General features: G+C 37.6%; 1 protein-coding gene across 1 annotated transcript in view; it reads right to left on the minus strand.

The window, feature by feature from the left end:
* Positions 1-23901, minus strand: part of CFAP47 (cilia and flagella associated protein 47) — a 544336-nt gene that overhangs the window by 278598 nt on the left and 241837 nt on the right. The window contains exons 36-37 of the mRNA XM_081794138.1: positions 23686-23820; positions 19385-19500 (exon numbers count right to left, since the gene is read on the minus strand). Coding sequence (XP_081650264.1) covers positions 19385-19500; positions 23686-23820 — 251 coding nt within the window. The remainder of the gene's footprint in view (positions 1-19384; positions 19501-23685; positions 23821-23901) is intronic.

Below are 23901 nucleotides of genomic sequence, written 5' to 3' on the forward strand. Positions count from 1 at the left end.
ATTATGATGTGTTTCAAGAACTCACCAAAGGCCAGTGGTGCTAAAGTTAGAGAGCAAGAGGGTTAGCGATACAAGATATATCCAGGAGCCAGCTCTGAAAGGCCACATGTTGACATATTCAATCTATATTTTAATGGTAATGGGAAGCTATGGGAATATTTTAAACAGAGGAGTGATATAAGCAAATTTGCATTTTAAAAAATTGTTGCCATTCTAAGAGGATGAATTGCAGATGAGCCTTTTCATCTGGACTCTGATCTTTGGAGCAAACTTGGAGCAAAGAGCATACCCTTGCAACGCCCACGTCAGATTCCCCACTGGTGTTCCAGATATTACAAACAACTGACAAGGATCACCACCCACAGAACTCCACCCATGCTACTATGAGGGCTGCCTGAACGGCATGGTTTGAGATACCCATTTGGGGAGGAGAGATTGGGGTGTCACCATTTTTCTCCCCATCACCAACACAGTGGTGCTTCAGGGAACAGGTCAGTGGCAACCACTGGAGGTGGAAGCCATTTATGCCAAACCCCGCACCTCCATGCCTGGTAACTGCTATATCCACCAGAGTGAGATTAACACTGACTGAACCAGAAGACCTCTCCTCCAGACCAGCACAGGCCCCAGTCCCAAGGCACCAACAAACAACTGTCGTGTGGTTTTGTATGTTATTCTGTTTTTGTTTTAATTATATATGTTTCGCTTTCCTTCTCTTTTCCCTTTCTTTTCTTTCTATTCTCCTCTTTTTTTCTTTCCCCATTGGAATTAGCCTCATACTTCCTGATTCAATTTTTGATCAATTAATATTACATAAATATTTTTTCTTTCTTTCCTTTTTTTTTTTGTTTGTTTAATCAGGCAATTTACATTATTTTTTTAAATACCTGTTCTGTACCTCTGTCTTCTTTATTTTCCTCTCTCTGTCTCAGTATTAAGTCTAATAGTTTCTTTTCTTCTCTACCTGGTCTTTTTTATTCCACCCTGTCATTTCTCTCTTGTATAGGATAAGGCTTCTTCCCTGGCCACTTTTTCCTTCTTTCCAGAGTTACTTCAAAGAACAAATCACAGCATACCTGGGGGAAGGTCCAATCCACCAATACGAGCAGTGGGATAAAGCAACCAAAGATACAACAAGAGAGTCACACAACACACACCAAGAACACTTCCAGAAGTGCCAGGTCCTGGATAATGTGTAACCTTTTTTTTAATATAGCAGTATTCATAGGTACAGGACTCATAACAAGCTATTAAAACACATAAAAGACAGAAAACTAGCCAAAATAACAAAACAGAAGAATTCCCCTCAAAACAAATTCCAGGAAGAAAAGACAGCCAGAGAATTGCTCAAAACAGATATAAACAATGTATCTGAACAAGAACTTAGAATAACGATCATAAGGCTAACAGCTGGGCGTGTAAAGAAGATAGCGGAGAATCAACTGCTGCAGAGATCAAGGACCTAAGAAATGGTAATGATGAGTTAAGAAGTGCTGTAAGTGAGAGGCAAAATAAACTAGATGCACTGACAGCAAGGATAGGAGAAGCAGAGGAGAGAACAGGTGAAATAGAAGCTAAAATGATGGAAAATGATAAAGCTGAGAAAAAGAGGGAAAGGAAATTACTAGACCATGAGGGAAGAATTAGAGACCTAAGTGATTCAATGAAACAAAATAATATAGGTGTCATAGAAATTACAGAAGAAGAAGGAGAGAGAAAGAGGCAGAAGGTTTATTTGAACAAATTATAGCTGAGAACTTCCTTTTGGGAAGGACACAGACATCCAAATCAAGAGAGCACAGAGAACTCCCGTCAAAATAAACAATAAAAACAAAAAAAACAGGTCAAAACCAGAACATATAATAGTGAAATTGGCAAAATGCAAAGATAAAGAGAGAATTCTGAAAGCAGCTAGAGACAAAAGGGCCTTAACAAACAAGGGTAGACACATAATGGTAGTAGCAGACCTGTCCACTGAAACTTGGCAGGCTAGAAAAGAATGGCAGGAAATATTCAATGTGCTGAATAGGAAAAATATATAGCGAAGAATCCTGTATCCACCAAGGCTGTCATTCAGAAGTTACAGCCTTTCCCAGACAAAAAAAAAAAAAAAAAAAAGAAACTAAAGGAGTTCAAGACCACTAAACTAGACTTGCAGGAGATCCTGAGGTGGACTCTGTGAGTGGAAAGCAGCAAAGACTACAAAGGACCAGAGATATCGCCACACGCATAAAACCTACAGATAACACAATGACACTAAATCCGTAACTTTCAATAATCACTCTGAATGTAAATGAACTAAATGCCCCAATCAAAAGACATAGGGTATCAGAATGGATTAAAAAAAAAAAAAAAAAAAAAAGCAAGATCCATCAATACGCTGCCTATAACAATCTCATTTTAGATCTGAGGACAACTGCAGATTGGAAGAAACGGGATAGGGACCATCTATCATACTACTGGATGTCAAATGAAAGCCGAAGTAGCTGAAGTAGGTTTAAAAACAAAGACAATAACAAAAGATGAAGAAGGGTATTATATCATGATTAAGGGGTCTATCCATCAAGAAGAGCTAAAAATTGTAAATGTTTATGCCCCCAATGTGGAAACCCACATATATACATCAATTCATTACACACATAACTAAATGCATAGATAACAATACTGTGATTGTAGAGGACTTTAATACTCCACTTATAGCAACGGACAGATCATCTATACAGAAAATCAACAAGGAAACCACAACTCTGAATGACACACTGGACCAAAAGGACTTGACAGATATATTCAGAACTTTTCATCCAAAAGCAGAATACACATTCTTCTCAAGTGTACATGGAATATTCTCCAAAATAGATCACATACTGGGTCACAAAACAGCCCTCCACAAATATAAAAGGAATGAGATCATACCATGCATATTTTCAGATCATAATGCTTTGAAACTTGAAATCGACCACAAGAAAAAATTTGGAAAGCCTCCAAAAAAATGGAGGTTACAGAATATCCTACTAAAGAATGAATGGACCAACCAGGAAATTAAAGAAGAAATTAAAAAGTATATGGAAACAAATGAAAATGAAAACTTAACAGTCGAAACCCTTTGGGATGCAGCAAAGGCAGTCCTAAGAGGAAAATACATTACAATCCAGACCTATCTCAAGAAGCAAAAAAGGTTCCAAATACAGAACCTAACCTTACACCTAAAGGAACTAGAAACACAGCATCAAAATACTCCAAGTCAGCAGAAGAGAAATAATAAAGATTGGAGCAGAAATAAACAATGTAGAACCCACTCCCCAAATAGTAAAACATATCAATGATTCTAAGACCTGGTTTGTTGGGAGAAAAATAAAATTGATAAACCCCTAGCCAGACTTCTCAAAAAGAAAAGAAAGAGGACCCAAGTAGATAAAAGCACAAATGAAAGAGGAGAGAGATCACAACAAATAGCATAGAAACACAAAGAATTCTTAGAGAATACTATGAAAAACTATATGCCAACAAACTGAGCAATATGGAAGAAATGGACAAATTCTTATACACCCACCAACCTACCAAAAGTCAAACAGTAAAAAATAGAAAATTTGAACAGACCCATAACCAGCAAAGAAATTGAATCAGTTATCAAAAATCTCCAAACAAAAAATAGTCCTGGGCCAGAGGGTTCACAGGGGAATTCTACCAGACATTTAGAGCAGAGTTAATACTTATTCTTCTCAAGCTGTTCCAAAAAATAGAAATGGGAGGAAAGCTTCCAGACTCATTCTATGAAGTCAGCATAACCTTCATTCCCAAAGCAGAAAAAGATCCCACTAAAAAGGAGAATTACAGAACAATATTTCTGATGAACATGGCTTAAAAAATTCCCAACAAGAAACTAGCAAATCAAATTGAATTCTGTATTAGAATTATTCACCATGGCTCTTTCAGAAGATGGCAGTGTAGGAGGACACTGGGCCCACGGTGTCCTGCTGACCACTTAGATTCCACCCACATCTGCCTAAATAACCCAGAAAACTGCCAGAATGGACTCTCCGGAGCCAAGCGTAGATGAGAGGCTGACAGAAGAGGACAGGAAGGGCGGAGAGGAGGTGTGCACTACACGGACTGGTGGGAGGGAGCCGGGGTGGTGGAGAGGCAGCCTGCCCGGCAAGGTGGAATCCCCTAGTTTGGCGTGCAAAAGCAGAGGCGCTGGACTGCTTGAGTTCTGACAGCCAGCGGGACTTAACATTTGGAATGTTATAAGTCGATAGCTCTGCTCCGAGAGCGGGAGGGCTAGAGGACAACGGGAAGGAGGGTTGTTGAGCCCCAGAGGACAGAGCTCAGCTTGGCGGGGAACAAAGGGGCTGGGAAGCACCATCTCCCTCGCCCATCCCCCAGCCAAAATCCCAAAGGGAAACGGTTCCCACCAGGGAACTTGCTTGCACCGTGCAAACACCCAACGCTGTGCTTCTGTGGATCCATCCCTCCGACAGGTCTACCTCCCACCCAGTGCCACAGGGTCCCTCCCTAAGCGGACCACCGAAGGCAAAGCGAGCTGAGTCTGCTCCTCCCACGCCTCTGCGCCTTGCGGATCCACCCCGGCTAATACACCAGATCCCATGGAAGCAACACCACAAGCCTGGCAGTGTGCAAGTTGCTCAGACAGGGGCCACACCATTCCACAGTGAGTCCTGCCCCTGGGAGAGGAGAAGATAATGTAACACCAGCCTGACTATGGCTCCAGTGGTGGGCTGGGGGCAGACATCAGGTCTGACTGTGGCACCGCCCATCAACTCAAGTTACTCCAGACAGCACAGAGGAAGAGCCCTGCAGTTCCGTGCCACTCCAGGTACTATCCAAAATGACGACACAGAAGAATTCTCCACAAAAGAAATTCCAGGAAGTAGTGACAGCTAATGAACTGATCAAAAACAATTTAAGCAATATAGCAGAAAATGAATTTAAAATAATAGTCATAAAATTAATCGCTGGGCTTGAAAAAAGTATAGAGGAGAGCAGAGAATCTATTACTACAGAGATCAAGGGACTAAGAAACAGAAGGAGCTAAAAACTACCATAAATACTATAAATGAGCTGCAAAATAAACTGGAGGCGACGACAGCTCGGATTGAAGAGGCAGAGGAGAGAACAGGTGAATTAGAAGATAAAATTAAGGAAAAAGAGGAAGCTGAGAAAAAGAGATAAAAAAATCCAGAAGTATGAGGGGAGAATTAGAGGACTAAGTGACACAATTAAACGCAATAATCTATGCATAATTGGCATTCCAGAGGAGGAAGAGAGAGGGGAAGGTGCTGAAGGTATACTAGAAGAAATCATAGCTGAGAACTTCCCTGATCTGGGGAAGGAAAAAGGCAATGAAATCCAAGAGGCACAGAGAACTCACTTCAGACGTAACTTCAATCGATCTTCTGCACTACATACCATGGTGAAACTGGCAATACAAAGATAAAGAGAGAATTCTGAAAGCAGCTAGGGATAAACATCTCTAACATAAAAAGGGAGACCGATAAGACTCATGACAGATCTATCTACTGAAACTTGGCAGGCCAGAAAGGAATGGCAGGAAATCCTCAATGTGATGAACAGAAAAAAAAAATGCAGCCGAGAATCTTTTATCCAGAAAGTTTGTCATTTAGAATAGGAGAGATAAAGGTGTTCCCAAACAAAAACTGAAGGAATTCATCACCACTAAACCAGCCCTACAAGAGATCTTAAGGGGGATCCTGTGAGACAAAGTAGCAGAGATATCACTGCAAGCATGAAACCTACAGACATCACAATGACTCTAAACCCATATCTTTCTATAATAACACTGAATGTAAATGGACTAAATGCTCCAACCAAAAGACAAAGGGCATCAGAATGGATAAAAAAAAAAAAACAAGACCCATCTATTTGCTGTCTACAAGAGACACATTTTAGACCTGAGGACACCTTCAGATTGAAAGTGAGGGAATGGAGAACTATCTATCATGCTACTGGAAGTCAAAAGAAAGCTGGAATAGCGATACTTATATCAGACAAACTAGACTTTCAATTAAAGGCTGTAACAAGAGAGGAAGAAGGGCATTATATAATAATTATAGGTCTATGCATCAGGAAGAGCTAAAAATTATAAATGTCTATGCGCCGAATACGGGAGCCCCCAAATATATAAAACAATTCATCACAAACATAAGCAACCTTGTTGATAAGAATGTGGTAATTGCAGGGGACTTTAATACTCCACTTACAACAATGGATAGATCATAGAGACACAGGATCAATAAAGAAACAAGGGCCCTGAATGATACATTGGAACAGATGGACATGGAAGATATATCTAGAACTCTGCATCCCAAAGCAACAGAATATACTTTCTTCTCGAGTGCACATGGAACATTCTCCAAGATAGATCCCATACTGGGTCACAAAACAGCCCTTCATAAGTATACAGGAATTGAGATCATACTATGCATACTTTCAGACCACAATGCTATGAAGCTTGAAATGAACCACAGGAAAAAGTCTGGAAAACCTCCAAAAGCATGGAGGTTAAAGAATACCCTGCTAAAGAATGAATGGGTCAACCAGGCAATTAGAGAAGAAATTAAAAAATATATGGAAACAGATGAAAATGAAAATACAACAATCCAAACGCTTTGGGATGCAGCGAAGGCAGTCCTGAGAGGAAAATACATTGCAATCCAGGCCTATCTCAAGAAACAAGAAAAATCCCAAATGCAAAATCTCACAGCATACCTAAAGGAAATAGAAGCAGAAGAGCAAAGACACTGCAGACCCAGGAGAAGAAGAGAAACACAAGGATCAGAGCAGAAATAAATAATATAGAATCAAAAAAAAAAAAAACCTGTAGAGCAGATCAATGGAAACCAAGAGTTGGTTTTTTTTGAAAAAATAAACAAAACTGATAAACCTCTAGCCAGGCTTCTCAAAAAGAAAAGGGAGATGACCCAAAAAGATAAAATCAAGAATGAAAATGGAATTATTACAACCAATCCCTCAGAGATACAAGCAATTATCAGGGAATACTATGAAAAATTATATGCCAACAAACTGGACAACCTGGAAGAAATGGACAAATTCCTAAACACCCACACACTCCCAAAACTCAAACAGGAGGAAATAGAAAGCTTGAACAGACCCGTAACCAGCGATGAAATTGTTTCAGTTACCAAAAATCTCCCAACAAATAAGATTCCAGGACCAGATGGCTTCCCAGGGGAGTTCTACCAGACGTTTAAAGCAGAGATAATACCTATCCTTCTCAAGCTACTCCAAAACATAGAAAGGGAAGGAAAACTCCCAGATTCATTCTATGAAGCCAGTATTACTTTGATTCCTAAACCAGACAGAGACCCAGCAAACAAAGAGAACTACAGGCCAATATCCCTGATGAATATGGATACAAAAATTCTCAATAAGATACTAGCAAATCGAATTCAACAGCATATAAAAAGAATTATTCACCATGATCAAGTGGGATTCATTCCTGGGCTGCAGGGCTGGTTCAACATTTGCATATCAATCTATGTGATACATCACATTAATAAAAGAAAAGATAAGAACCATATGATCCTGTCAATCGATGCAGAAAAAGCATTTGACAAAATTCAGCTTCCTTTCTTAATAAAAACCCTCAAGAAAGTCGGGATAGAAGGAACATACTTAAACATCATAAAAGCCATTTATGAAAAGCCCACAGCTAATATCATCCTCAACGGGGAAAAACTGAGAGTTTTCTCCCTGAGATCAGGAACACGACAGGGATGTCCACTCTCACCGCTGTTGTTTAACATAGTGTTGGAAGTGCTAGCATCAGCAATCAGACAACAAAAGGAAATCAAAGGCATCAAAATTGGCAAAGATGAAGTCAAGCTTTCGCTTTTTGCAGATGACATGATATTATACATGGAAAATTCGACAGACTCCACCAAAAGTCTGCTAGAACTGATATATGAATTCAGCGAAGTTGCAGGATACAACATCAATGTACGGAAATCACTTGCATTCTTATAAACTAATAATGAAGCAACAGAAAGACAAATAAAGAAACTGATCCCATTCACAATTGCACCAAGAAGCATAAAATGCCTAGGAATAAACCTAGCCAAAGATGTAATAGATCTGTAGGCTGAAAAGTATAGAAAGCTTATGAAGGAAATTGAAGAAGATACAAAGAAATGGAAAAACATTCCGTTCTCATGGACTGGAAGAATAAATGTTGTTATAATGTCAATACTACCCATAGCTATCTCACATTCAATGCAATCCCAATCAAACTTGCACCAGCATTCTTCTCGAATCTAGAACAAGTAATCCTAAAATTTGTATGGAACCACAAAAGGCCCCGAATAGCCAAAGTAAATTTGAAGAAGAAGACCAAAGCAGGAGGCATCACAATCCCAGACTTTAGCCTCTACTACAAAGCTGGAATCATCAAGACAGCATGGTATTGGCATAAAAACAGACACATAGACCAATGGAATAGAATTGAAACCCCAGAACTAGACCAACAAACGTATGGCCAACTCATCTTTGACAAAGCAGGAAAGAATATCCAATGGAAAAAAGACAGTCTCTTTAACAAATGGTGCTGGGAGAACTGGACAGCAACATGCAGAAGATTGAAACTAGACCACTTTCTTACACCATTCACAAAAACAAAGTCAAAATGGATAAAAGACCTGAATGTGAGACAGAAAACCATCAAAACTCTAGAGGAGAATGCAGGAAAAGACCTCTCTGACCTTAGCCGCAGCAATTTCTTACTTGACACATCCCCAAAGGCAAGGGAATTAAAAGTAAACATGAACTACTGGGACCTCATGAAAATAAAAAGCTTCTGCACAGCAAAGGAAACAATCAACAAAACTAAAAGGCAACCAACGGAATGGGAAAAGATATTTGCAAATGACATATCGGACAAAGGGCTAGTATCCAAAATCTATAAAGAGCTCACCAAACTCCACACCTGAAAAACAAATAACCCAGTGAAAAAATGGGCAGAAAACATGAATAGACACTTCTTTAAAGAAGACATCCAGATGGCCAACAGGCACATGAAAAGATGCTCAACATTGCTCCTCATCAGGGAAATATAAATCAAAACCACACTCAGATATCACCTCACACCAGTCTGAGTGGCTAAAATGAACAAATCAGGAGACTATAGATGCTGGAGAGGATGTGGAGAAACAGGAACCCTCTTGCACTGTTGGTGGGAATGCAAAGTGGTGCAGCCGCTCTGGAAAACAGTGTGGAGGTTCCTCAAAAAATTAAAAATAGACCTCCCCTATGACCCAGCAATAGCACTGCTAGGAATTTACCCAAGGGATACAGGAGTACTGATGCATAGGGGCACTTATACCCCAATGTTTATAGCAGCACTCTCAACAATAGCCAAATTGTGGAAAGAGCCTAAATGTCCATCAACTGATGAATGGATAAAGAAATTGTGGTTTATATACACAATGGAGTACTATGTGGCAATGAGAAAGAATGAAATATGGCCTTTTGTAGCAATGTGGATGGAACTGGAGAGTGTTATGCTAAGTGAAATAAGTCAAACAGAGTAAGACAGATACCATATGTTTTCACTCTTATGTGGATCCTGAGAAACTTAACAGAAACCCATGGGGGAGGGGAAGGAAAAAAAAAAAGAGGTTAGAGTGGGAGAGAACCAAAGCATAAGAGACTCTTCAAAACTGAGAACAAACTGAGGGTTGATGGGGGGTGGGAGGGAGGGGAGGGTGGGTGATGGGTATTGAGGAGGGCACCATTTGGGATGAGCACTGGGTATTGTATGGAAACCAATTTGACAATAAATTTCATATTAAAAAAATACGAGTAAAAAAATCAAAATAATATTCACATTTGAAAACAATTTTGGGAGAAAATCTCATGGTTTTTGGCAGATTTGTACATCTTAAGAATTATTTTAGATGAAATATTAAAACTGAGACTTGGAAAAACCATAGAATGCTCATATGCTTGCTTAAATAAAGAAAAATGAAAGGAGATTTTTCTTGTGCCTATCCCCAACAGGAAGAACCTGTAGATTTATATAGTTTCAACTCTTAGAAAATTGGACTGTCAGATATGCAAAAACATAAATAAAGAACATGGAAAATGTTGCAAAACTAAAAAAAAATATTCACCATGATTAAGTGGGAGTCATTCCTGGATTGTAGGGCTGGTTCAATATTTGTAAATGGATCAGTGTGATACATCACATTAATAGAAGAAAGGATAAGAACCACATGATCCTGTCAATAGACGCAGAAAAAGCATTTGACAAATATAGCACCCTTTCTTGATAAAAATCCTCAAGAACGTTGGGATAGAAGGAACACACCTTAACATCATAAAAGCCATATATGAAAGTCCCACAGCTAGTATCATCCTCCATGGGGAAAAACTGAAAGCTTCTCCCCTGAGATCAGGAATACGAGAAGATTATCCATTCTTACCACTGATGTTTAACATAATATTGGAAGCCCTAGCCTCAGCAATCAGACGACAAAATGAAATAAAAAACATCCAAATAGACAAGGAAGAACTCAAACTTTCACTATCTGCAGGTGACATGATACTTTACATGGAAATCCTGAAAGACCACCAAAAACTGCTTGAACTGATATATGAATTCAGCAAAGTCACAGGATATAAAATCAATGTACAGAAATTGGTTGTACCTCAATACCCCAACAATGAGTCAAGAGAAAAAGATATCAAGGAATTAATCCTATCTATAATTGCACCAAGAACCATAAAATACCTAGGAATAAACCTAACCAAAAAGGTCAAAGATCTGTACACTGAAAACTATAGAATGCTTATGAAAAACTTGAAGAAGACACAAAGAAATGGAAAAACATTCCACACACACGGATTAGAAGAACAAATGTTAAAATGTCAATACTACTCAAAACAATCTACACATTCAATGCAATCCCAATCAAAATAGCACCTATACTCTTCACAGAGCTAGAACAGTCCTAAAATGTATATGGAACCATAAAAACCATGAAGAGCCAAAGTAATGTTGAAAAAGAAAACCAAATCTGGAGGCATCACAATCCCTAACTTTAGCCTGTACTACAAAGTTGTAATCATCAAGGCAGTATGGTATTGGCACAAAAACTGACACAAATACCAATGGAATAGAACAGAGAACCCAGAATTGTACCCACAAATGTATGGCCAACTAATCTTCAACAAAGCAGGAAAGAGTATCCAGTGGAAAAAATACAGTCTCTTTAGAAAATGGTGCCAGGAGAACTGGACAGCCACATGGACAGGAGTACTGGACAGCCACTTTCTTACAACATACCCAAAAATAAATTCAAAATGGATGAAAGACCTAAATGTGAGGCAGGAAATGATCATAACTATAGAGTAGAAAACAGGCAACAACGTCTTTGACCTCAGGCACAGCAACTTCTTGCTTGACATGTCTCCAAAGGCAAGGGAAATAAGAGCAAAAATGAACTATTGGGACCTCATTAAGATACATAGCTTCTGCACAGCAAAGGAAACAATCAGCAAAGCTAAAAGGCAACCAAGAGAATAGGAGAAGATATTTGCAAATAACATATTGGATAAAGGGTTAGTATCCAAAATCTATAAAGAACTTATCAAACTCAACACCCGAAAAACAAATTATCCAGTGAAGAAATGGGCCGAAGACATGAAAAGATACTTTTCCAAAGAAGACATCCAACAGACATATGAAAAGATGCTGAACATCACTTATTATCCGGGAAGTACAAATCAAAACCACAATGAGACAGCACCTCACACCGGTCAGAGAAGCTAAAATTAACAACTCAGGAAACAACGGATGTTGGTGAGGATATGGAGAAAGCGGAATCCACTTATACTGTTGGTGGGAATGCAAACTGGTGCAGCTACTCTGGAAAACAGTATGGAGGTTCCTCAAAAAATTACAAATAGAATTACCCTCGACCCAGCAATACCACTACTAGGAATTTATCCAAAGGATACAGGAGTGCTGATTCGTAGAGCCACAGGTACCCCAATGTTTATAGCAGCGCTTTTGACAATAAATTATGGAAACAGCTCAAATGTCCACTCACTGTTGAATGGAGAAAGAAGGTGTGGTATATATATACAATGGAATACTATTCAGTGATGCAAAAGAATGAAATCTTGCCATTTGCAACAATGTGGACAGAACTGAAGGGTATTACACTAAGTGAAGTAAGTCAGTCAGAGAAAGACAGATATCAGGTTTTCACTCATATGTGGAGTTTGAGAAACTTAACAAAAAACCTTAGGGGGAAGGGAAGAAAAAATAAATTACAAAGAGAGAAGGCAAATGACAAGAGACTCTTAAATACAGAGAACAAACTGAGGGTTGATGGGGGTGGGGTTTGGGGGGATGCAGTGAAAATGGGTGATGGGAGTTGGGGAGGGCACTTGTGATGAACACACTTTTCTTTGGAAAAGTGATGAGCACTGGGTGTTGTATGTAAGTGATGAATCATGGGAACCTACTCCAGAAGCCAAGACTATACTGTATACACATTATGTTAGCTAACTTGACAATAAATGATTTTTTAAAAATTTAAAAAGATTAAAATTAAATTAAAAATTAAAAGATGATGGTACATTAAATTTAGTATGGAACAGGTGAATAAGAAGAAAAGATGTCACACTTAAGATAAATTTGGTGGGGGCACCTGGGCAGCTCAGTCTGTCAAGCGTCTGACTTTGGCTCAGGTCATGTTCTCACAGTTCATGGGTTTAAGCCCCGCATTGGGCTCTATGCTGACAGCTCAGAGCCTGAAACCTGCTTCGGATTCTGTGTCTCCCTCTCTCTTTCTGCCCCTCCCCTGCTCACACTGTCTTTCTCTGTCTCTGTCTCTCTTTCTAAAATAAACATTAAAAAAAAAAAGATAAATTTGGTAAAATCAACAGGACTTGCTACCAGATTGGACTTCTGTTCAAAAAAAAAAAACAAACAAAAAAAAACCGGTGTTTTAGAATGACCATATTCTAACATGCATTCAATAAATGAACTTATACTCAAATCCTATGAAACACATTTTAAAATATAGTATCCTTTTTATGAGGTCGATGGCTGGTTTTAGGACAGTGAAGATTTGAGCCTGTCTTGAGTATAGACGTTCCTTTTGAAATTTTGTAGTCATATTGAGGCATGTAAATGACAAGGATTTCTTCCTGAATGTGTTAGAAAGTTCAGAATCAAATTCTGGTCCAGTTAGCTAAGTGTCTTAGGTCTTTAAAAATGTGTATAGCCTTCATCTTAATTTTTTTTACTTTTTATTTTCTTTTTGTTCCAATTGCTTCCCTCTCATAAAAAAATATCCTTAATGCGGTGCTTGGGTGGCTCAGTCAGTTAAGTGTCCAACTTTGGCTCAGGTCATGATCTTGCGGTTGGTGGGTTTGAGCCCTGCACTGGACTCTGTGTTAACAGCTCAGAGCCTGGAGCCTGATTCGGATTGTGTGTCTTCCTCTCTCTCTCTTTTAAAAATAAACATAAAAAAAAAGTTAAAAAATATATCCTTGATATTAAATATATTTTGTAAGCTACTTTAACTTGGCTTTTGGAATAGATGAAAAATATAACATATCAATCAATGTCAATGCTCATTTGGCTCAATGAGCATAATGAAGAAAAAAAGAAACTGAATGGTTTTCCAAAAGTATATTTTCACTTTTATGCAGTTACTCTATGGTTATAGCTAAATTTAATCATCAAATTAGATGCAAAAGTAAACATGTTTGTTTATATGTTGGTGTAGCTGTTTAATCGTTTCTATATAAATGATTTCACTGGGAATTTAAATCCACAGCTGGCAGAAAGAGCCATTATTAATCGTGATTTAGACAGACTCTAAGGATGTGGTACATATAATTATATAATATCTGATAATGATAATGCTACATTTTTTTTTAAGAAAACAAATTTTTTTCTGAGCCCTATTTGTAAAAACAAAAGACTATGAACTTACATAGTCTAGATAAAAAGATGCTTAAAGAACCACCTAATAACAGTATTTATGCCTACAAAATAAAAAGCATCTAGAAAAAGGACTAATTATTTTCCATATATATTGACAATTAAGCACCATCTCTTCTGGAAACCCTTCCATGGTTAACCCAAAACCACTTAGGTACTTTTTTCCATCTTCCTCTAATTCTATACACACAACACAAATAAAACAATTATCAGGGTATCTGGGTGGCTCAGCCAGTTGAGTGTCGTACTCATGATTTCACCTCAAGTCATGATCTCACGGTTGTGAGATGGAGCCCCACATTGGGCTCTGAGCTGGGTGTGGCGCTTGCTTAAGATTCTCTCTCTGCCCCTCCCCTCTCATGCACTCTCTTCTCTCTCTCTCTCTCTTCCTCCCTTATCCTTATTGTGTATTTGCTGTAGGGTACTCTGCTAGATTTGAATCACTTGTGAGCAGTGTTGACACATTTTCATCTGTGAATCACTAGCACTTCAAATTTAGGTGGCGGGGCGGCAAATGCTCATTGCTTCCTATATGTTCCAGTTACAGTATTAGGTGTTTTGCCTATATATTTACATTAATTACTGACAAAACTGTGGCTAAATATTCTGATCCCCTTTTTACAAACAAGAATAATGAGGCTGGATCATAGAGCCTGTACATGCCAGTATCAAAGTCCAGCACTTGTTAAATGACATGACAGCAGGGTTCTAGACCACAGTGGCATCTGAAGTCTAGATTTATCATCTAAGAGAAATATCATTAAAATTATAAAAGAGATCTTTTTAAAAGCTGCTAGTTAGAGGAAGCTATCAATGAGCATCTGAACAGAGGTTGATAAGGAAACAAAGCTGGCCTGTGGACTCCTGGAGAGGCCATTTCCAGAAATGCCCACTTACATGGAGGGTAAGATCGGATTCAGATAACCTCACTCTCCTCAGTGCAGAATGCTGGGCAATTTGGCATAAAAGCAGAATGTTCTTCATACTACAGTAAAGGTTTGGTTGTATATATAGAACCACAATATATTTTTATATTGCCATATTATTACATATAAATGGATGAACAAGTATCACAAGTCATTAGAGTAAATCCTTAAATAGGAAACACTGAAATCAAAATAAACATTAACAACTGACCTAAAAGAAGATAAATAATATAGGTCAGAGATGAGTATATAAAAGTCAGTGCAGAATGCTGGGCAATTTGGCGTAAAAGCAGAATGTTCTTCATACTACAGTAAAGGTTTGGTTGTATATATAGAACCACAATATATTTTTATATTGCCATATTATTACATATAAATGGATGAACAAGTATCACAAGTCATTAGAGTAAATCCTTAAATAGGAAACACTGAAATCAAAATAAACATTAACAACTGACCTAAAAGAAGATAAATAATATAGGTCAGAGATGAGTATATAAAAGTCAGAGACATTTATGAAGATACTAGAACCCCCATTTAAGGACAGGATGCTATGAAATAGAGACACTTAATAAAAATGAAAGCACTCATGAATATACATATTTAGGAGATTCTTGTTTTCTCTCACTCTCTCCCATTCTCTTCCCCAAAGGAAACAGTTGGAAAAGAAGGCTTGTTGATAAAGAGAGGAAAAAACAATGAGATAAAAAAATACTAGTGATAAGATACACAAAGGATGCAATCAACAGGTTCAATATTCAACAGTTAACGGTTAGAAAATGAGAACTGTGAAAAAGGAGGGGAAGTAATTATGAAAAAAAAACAAAGAATTTTCCAGTGCTTATGAAAGATAACTCCATAGTTAAAGGACTCGTTGTATACCCAGACAGTGAATAAAAAAAGACCCTCCTTGATGCACCCCGGATCACTATCAGAACACAATCAGAAAAGAAGATCCTAGAAACTTCTAGAGGTGTTGAGAAAGAGAATTATAGTAGACTTTCTCATCACAAATATTGAATACTATGAGGCAGCAAAACAATTATCTTAACACTTATAAGGAAAAAAAATATTTTCAACTTAGAATAATAAGCCAAGCAAAATATAAATCAAGTGTGAGAGTAGTAAAAAAAAAAAATGCCTAAAAATGGAAAATCTTGGAAAATTTACCTCGCCCATATTTTATTAGGTTTCATAAGGATGGTTTTAGTAAATAAGTTAGTACATAAGAAAGAGAAAGGTACTAGTTTCTATCCAAAGAAAAATAAAAATGTCCAATACTGACATCTCTTCAGTAGGTCTGGAAAGCAATCAGTCCAAATAAAAGGAACACGCAAAGTACTCTGAAAGATATACTTGAAGGAAAAAGACTTCAAGGATTATATGCATATCTTTAGAATTTATTAATATTCTCAGCTTAAAAAAGGAGTCAAAAGATACTTTTTATTCTGATGGTATAAGAAACACTTATATAATACATTTTTACTCCTTGGAAAAGTAATAAATAGAAGATAAAACTAGTGATGTTTGTAGGGAGGGCAATAAATCTGGAGATGTAAGCAAACTAGATCATTAAATATTATAGCTATACATCAAGACATTTTTTCTAAAGTTGATATAACAAATATATTGGCTAAAATAATATGGATTATTTCAATTTATGGAAGTAACCATGGGAAGAACTAAAATGAGACATAAATCAAGGAGTGAAAAGTAGGAGGCTCAAGAAGTGGAAACAGATTTGAGGTGGGGGGGGGGGGGACTTGTTTTTTATTTTTAACTCCTCTGCATATTTGACTTGTCAAACATGTATAAGTTAGATTTTTATTTAAAAAAAGATACATAAGTCAAAAACAAAAGTACAGGTGTAACATGGTGGAAATATGATGTATTTGTAATTACATGTGTGAGCAGGTATACATGAATATATGGCCAGTTAATATGCACTTGGAGTGTATTAAAACTTTACAAAGCTATTATTTATAAATATGTCTATATTTATATAGACCATAAATGGTGCAATGGTGAATAAAGAGAAAAAAAGTCACAGTGATGAGAATTTAATAGGAAGTAGCCTCTTGGCTTCACCCAAGTGAAGTATTTGCACAAACGCTCTCCTGGAGAAACAAAAACATGATACAATTACCTGCCACGGATCTTCAGGATTATTTACAAACAGTCAAAGCCACATTTTATTGAATGCTCTGTATGAATGTGATACATACACACACACACGTACACACACACACATACACAACATGTGCTGTTGTCAAGTGAGTAAATGCAAACTCTGCATTTAGACTGGCTGGTTTTGAATCTCCACTTGACCATCTAACAGCAGCGAAAATTGGGCAAATGATTTAATGTCTCTGCTCAATCTCTTCTTTTGGGAAATGGGGACACTTAGGCTATAAGGATGATTAAATATGAAAAGGTACACAAAGTACATGTTATAAAGATTTTGTACATACAAATGTTTAATAAGCATTAAGCATTTTAATATTTACATATGTAATGAGTTTATTGCGTAAATATTTAACCAGGCATATGTTATAATAAACACATATTTGTGCATATAAAAAGACCACAAAGAAATGAACTGATAAATTAACTCTGCTTATCTGATGGAGTTCTCAGTAATGGTTGTTTCCTCTTTATACTTTTCTGTAACAAATTTTCAACATGTACAGGCTTTAAACTTATAATAAAGACTATAAGTGTTAATTTCATTAATTGAAATGTGATCTTAAGGTACAATATGAGAAGTTTAGTGTGGCTGTTAGGAATAATTTCCTGAGAGCTTTGAAATACTGGAAGAGCCTACTGGGTTTATGAGTGAAAAAAAAGTGGGGGAACCTGAAACCTTTTGACTTCTATAAACCTATATGAAGGGCAGAGAATAGATCTCAATTATCAAAGTCCTAAGGGAAGAAAAATGGTACTGTGACACTGTTCAAATAAACTTGTATTACTACAGTTGTGTTTTATAACAGACATGTAAGAAGTAGGACTTAGAAAATGGGTGGGCTGTTTTTACAAGTTTTATTCTAGTCATTTAGTTTATAATATAGAAACTAAGTGAAGAATTAGTAGAGTGAAATTAAGTGAAGAATTTAGTATATAATATAGAAAGTAAGTGAAGAATTGTTTCCTCACATTCAGTTCAATCTGGATATAGTACCAATCATGAATATGCAGAATTTATAAATTGTATACTCCTTAGCATGCAGCAGTAACTGAAGAAAACAAACAGGGGCTAATGACACAAGCCAGGGGCACTTCTGCAACTGGGTTTCTGGGTATTTTAAAAGCAATTAAAATGGCCCTTATTTCTAATTATTCCTGTGTTTGATATATTAGAAATAATAATGATTACAATGTGAAAAGAAACTCAGGGTTAATGTATAGTTAAAAACCAAAAGGATAACCAGGTGAAATAACTTTAGTAGTTACACTCTGTCACTTTGCATTGGGAAAAAATAATAAAGCAAAGGCAATGACTAAAATTCAAGGTGGTTAAAGTCAATTAGTGGTTATTAAATTTGTGAACCCCTGTGATACTAACATGGCTGGACTCTTATCATCCTTGCATTTTGTAATAAGAATATTTGCTATCATTAATACTGTTGACATATCTAATAGGATTTGTTGATCTGGGAAGAGTAATATATTATACTCATATTTAACTTTTCAAGACTATGTTCTAGGGGCTTCATTTGTACTTTATTTCGGAAAGTAGGAGAGTAGTAGTAGAAACATTTAAAAAACGCATTATGAGAACAGAATCAGATAGAAATGAGACTTTAAAGAAAATCACTACGATTTGGAAGTGTGTGTTCATACATATAAACACAATGACAGCGAAGGGCAAGAGAATAATGGCAACACTGAAGGTGTTTTTCAGGTAAGATTATCAGTCTTTGACTTTTTTTGTTCTTCATACATTCATAGCTTCTAAATTTTCTGCAATGAGCACATTACTCAGAAACAACTATAGATAACATAAAAAGAACCATATAAAATGTTATCCATAATATAATCTATATAAAATATACTTAAGTAAACAATATAAATATATATATATATATATATATAAATTTAGCACACACTGGTTAGAGTTTCTTACAGGGAACAGAACTGCAGTACATAAACAACTTATAGTCTAAACTCTATGGCCTATATGCATGCAAAATAAACTCAAACTAAAAGCATATATTAAAAGCAACTGTTTTATGTTGTTAGAATTATTTTAACAAAATTGGTGAGGAATCTCAGCAACATATACATAATTTATCTATGTTTGAGTGATGATCTTTCATTATATATAAACCAGTTAAAAACAAAACCAGGTCACTCTTTTAAAATTATAATACACATTAAATCTCTAGGGCTGATATTTTCAGTGAAGTAAAATTTAAAAAGCAAAAAAACCCCCACTTACTTTGAAGATATTGTCACAATGTTCCCAGTTTGGGAAAGGGAGAAGTCAGCAGCATCTTTCCCAACAATTGTAGCATTATACACCAAGTTTTTCAAGCTTGAATTTTTCAGTAAAATCTATATTGAAGAAGAGAGTATAAATAATATCATGAACTTTAGAAATATATAATTTAACACTTATTTTCATCAAAGCAGGTTATACATTTTAATCATGAAAATTTTCCTAACGTGGAGTTAGGGGAAGATGGCAGCGTGAGAGGACGCTGCGCTCAGCGCGCATCCTGCTGATCACTTAGATTCCACTTACACCGCCTAAATAACCCAGAAAACCGCCAGAAGACTAGCAGAACGTTGTCTCCGGAGCCAAGCGCAGACGAGAGGCCCACGGAAGAGGGTAGGAAGGGTGGACAGGCGGTGAGCGCTCCACGGACTGTCGGGAGGGAGCCGGGGCGGAGGGGCGGCCCGCCGGCCAGGCAGAGCCCCCGAGTCTGGCTTGCAAAAGCGGAGGAGCCGGATGGAGTGTGTTCTGACAGCAAGCGGGACTTAACATCTGGAAGATTATAAGCTAACAACTCTGCTCAGAGAGAAGGAGGGCTGGGGGACCATGGGAGGGAGAGTTGTTGAGCCCAGGACGACAGAGCTCAGCTTGGCAGGGAACAAAGGCGCTTGCCAGCGCCATCTCCCTCGCCAATCCCCTAGCCAAAATCTCAAAGGGAACTGGTTACTGCCAGGGAACTTGCTAACACCATGCAAACACCCAACACTGTGCTTCTGCGGGTCCATCCCTCTGGCGGGTTTGACTCCCTGTGCCACAGGGCGCCTCCCGAAGCAGATCTCCTAAGGAAAAGCGAGCTGAGCCTGCCCCTCCCGCCCCTGTACACCTTGCCGATCCACCCCAGCTAATAGCAAGATCCCCAGCACCACGAGCCTGGCAGTGTGCAAGTAGCCCAGACGGGCCACGCCACCCCACAGTGAATCACGCCCCTAGGAGAGGGGAAGAGAAGGCACACACCAGTCTGACTGTGGCCCCAGCGGTGGGCTGGGGGCAGACATCAGGTCTGACTGCGGGCCCGCCCACCAATGCAGGTAATTCAAGACAGCACAAGGGAAGTGCCCTGCAGTTCTGCACCACTCCAGGGACTAACCAAAATGACGAAACGGAAGAATTCCCCTCAAAAAGACGTCGAGGAAATAACAGCTAACGAACTGATCAAAAAGGATTTAAACAATATAACAGAAAGTGAATTTAGAATAATAGTCATAAAATTAATCGCGGGGCTTGAAAACAGTATAAAGGACAGCAGAGAATCTCTTGCTACAGAGATCAAGGGACTAAGGAACAGTCAGGAGGAGCTAAAAAATGCTATCAACGAGCTGCAAAATAAAATGGTATAAAATGATATAAATCAAAACCACACTCAGATATCACCTCACGCCAGTCCGGTGATATCACGCCACCTAGGATTCCGTGCAGGGGTGGTTAAATGGTAAATGGGGATAAGGGAAAGTTGTTCAAAGGAAGGAAAGAAAGCTTGGGAGCCTCAATTCCTCTTTTTCACCTTTTGTAAGAAAAGCTTATGTTTCACTAATTAATACTTACCTTCAACTGCTGTGCTTCTCTGTGAATTTTGTTTCAAAAAGGTGGGAAAAAAGTTCAAATGCATTAAAAAATGTCTCAGAAAATCACTGCACTCTACATTTTGTTTTCACTGATCCCTCTATTTCTTACTGGTTCCAGGATTCTATGTTTCTATTAGTGACATAAAGTTAGAGAAATAGATTTTCAATTATAGTAGTAATTTCTTGAGATTATTCTTTACTTTGGAGTTGATGCATAGTGGCAAACTATGTCAAACATTCTCAGCAATTTCCAAATCAGTGATTTTCTTCCTTTTTTAATTTTTTTTAATGTTTATTCATTTTTCAGAGAGAGAGAGAGAGAGAGAAAATGAGCGGAGGAGGGGCAGAGAGAGAAGGAGACACAGAATCTGAAATAGGCTCCAGGATCTGAGCTGTCAGCACAGAGCCCAACGCCAGGCTCAAACTTGTGAACTGTGAGATCATGACCTGAGCTGAAGTCAGATGCTTTTAACCGACTGAGCCACCCAGGCACCCCTCAAATCAGTGATTTTCTTAAATGAAATTTAAAATTAAAGCTTGCTGTAACTGACAGTTTTTTTGCATTTATATTTAATTTTTGTTATCTTCAAGACATACTCTACATATGTGAAAAATAAGTTATATTTGCATAATTTCATTTGTAGTCTTTTTTTAATGTTTATTTTTGAGACGGGGAGACACAGAGTATGAGCAGGGGAGGGGCAGAGAGACAAATGGAGACACACAATCTGAAGCAGGCTCCAGGCTCTGAGCTGTCAGCACAGAGTCTGATGCGGTGCTCGAACCCACAAATGGTGAGATCATGACTCAGCTGAGGTCCAATGCTTAAATGACTGAGCTACCCAGGGACCCCAATTTAATCTATAATCTTAAGATTGGAACATTATTTCTAGTAAAGAGCTAAAGGTGGAAAGAAATGTTTCTGTTTTAATATGCATTAATTTGATTTTTAACATAATTCAAATTTATGTTTAAACATTACCTTGTGTTATTAACTAGTTTTTAAAAATAATGGCACATAAAAGGCATAAAGAAATAAAAACACATGGACAGAATTAGAGAACTGGTAATAATACCTAACAGTAATAAATCACTGCTTAATCTAATTCAGACTCCTCCTACCTTCTTCAGGCTTAATCAAAACATTTCTAACTCTTTAGAAATTTTATTTTGAAGTCAAAAGACCTCTCCAGTATAATTACAGCTCTAGGTTTTGAAAGTCATTGCAGTGAAGGAATTATCAGAGTAAATACTGTTGAAAAAATGCTCTAAAGAGTTGTATGTCTTCTTTTCCTGACCAAAAAAGAAAAAAAAATTGTGAAAAGGAATTTTATCTCATTGTTTACTAACAAAAAATCACAAGGGGCTTTCCTTACCCCAAACTGAGCCCTTTACACTTTTAGACAAGAATCTGAGTGTTTCCAGATTTTTATCTGAGTCCTTACCAACCATCACTCGTATCGTCACAGAGGCTACCTAGTTTTTTCAGAGGTTGCACTTACAAACCCAAAATCACCAAGACATATCTTCTGACGACCAAATACAGACAAGTTTTGTATCAAAAATATAAAATTACACCCTCCCAACTAAATATGAAGAGAAAGACATAAAACAGCCTGAAAAAAAGGAATAAACATGATCTGACCAAAGAGGTAAAGTAATTTTTGTAAAGAATAAGACTCTATCAGTGCATAGTGTCCTCAGAAAGGAATAAGAAGAGACCTATAAATCTGGTTGAAGATTTTATGAACACCAGTAGAAGGGACAATCTTATATAAATATAAGCTATTTAAAATTGTATCCTAGGGGTGCCCATGTGGCTTGGTCATTTGAGTGTCCAAGTCTTGATTTCGGCTCAGGTCAAGATGTCATGGTTTGTGATTTCGAGACCTGCGTCGGGTTCTGAGCTGACAGTGTGGAGCCCACTTGGGATTCTCTCTCTGTCCCTCTCTCTCTGCCCCTCCCCCCTCAAAATAAATAAATAAAACTTAAAAAAATTGTATCCTAGATGATATTTCACAAGTGTAAATATGAGACAAACAGCTTGAAAAACAAAGGTCAATGATCCTTGACAAGGTATTTCTCAAAGAGAACACTTGATAAATATGTACATATTTACATAGGTTTGTTATTATCACAGGACTTCAGATTTCATTTTTGACTTTTTTATGCAAAGTAAAAAATTCACTGTTAAACATTTAGCAGCTCCCACACACATAACATCCTTCAGTGGGAATTAGGTGGCCCTTGTCACGAGCACTTTAGTATTTTCCTCTCTATATCCTCATTTGAACAAAATCCATCTGGGTCTGTAAACTCCCTTAAGGAACGTTAAGTACATTCAGAACACAAATTTTCACTTATGGTGTCAGTCCCCTTGTACATGAAATGTGTCCCACTTTTCCTGAGAAAATTTGCCCTTCAAAGTACCTTTCATTTTCTATCTCCGCAAACCCCATTCACCAAATGAATTAGAGTCATCATTTCATTGCAGGTGGTGATTACTATTAAGCAAAAATTGTCCCTTTCACTCTGCTATACCTTTGGCTTAAGAGGAGCAACATTAGCTAAGGCTTATCTCATCATATCGATACTTGTGTTAATTTTGGGTTGCAAAAGAAATTACTAAAACCCCTGGGAAGTGTTTACCTCCACATATTTTGGCCCCAAATATATCCTTACCTGTCTTAGCACAGTGTCATGTAGAGTACAATAAAAGGGCACCACCTTCTTGGGGAGATACATAGGGAGCCTTTCATACATGTAGACACAAAGCATGAGCATCAGGATTGGGTTAGGATCACAGATGTCAGTGGCCTGGTTTCAAAGAAGTGAAATATAAATTAGAGGATATACAGATAAAATACAGAAAAAGAGCTAAAGCACTATATCAATTAT

Source organism: Panthera onca, chromosome X (assembly GCF_046562875.1).
Source record: "Panthera onca isolate mPanOnc1 chromosome X, mPanOnc1 haplotype 2, whole genome shotgun sequence".
NCBI classification, from domain to species: domain Eukaryota; kingdom Metazoa; phylum Chordata; class Mammalia; order Carnivora; family Felidae; genus Panthera; species Panthera onca.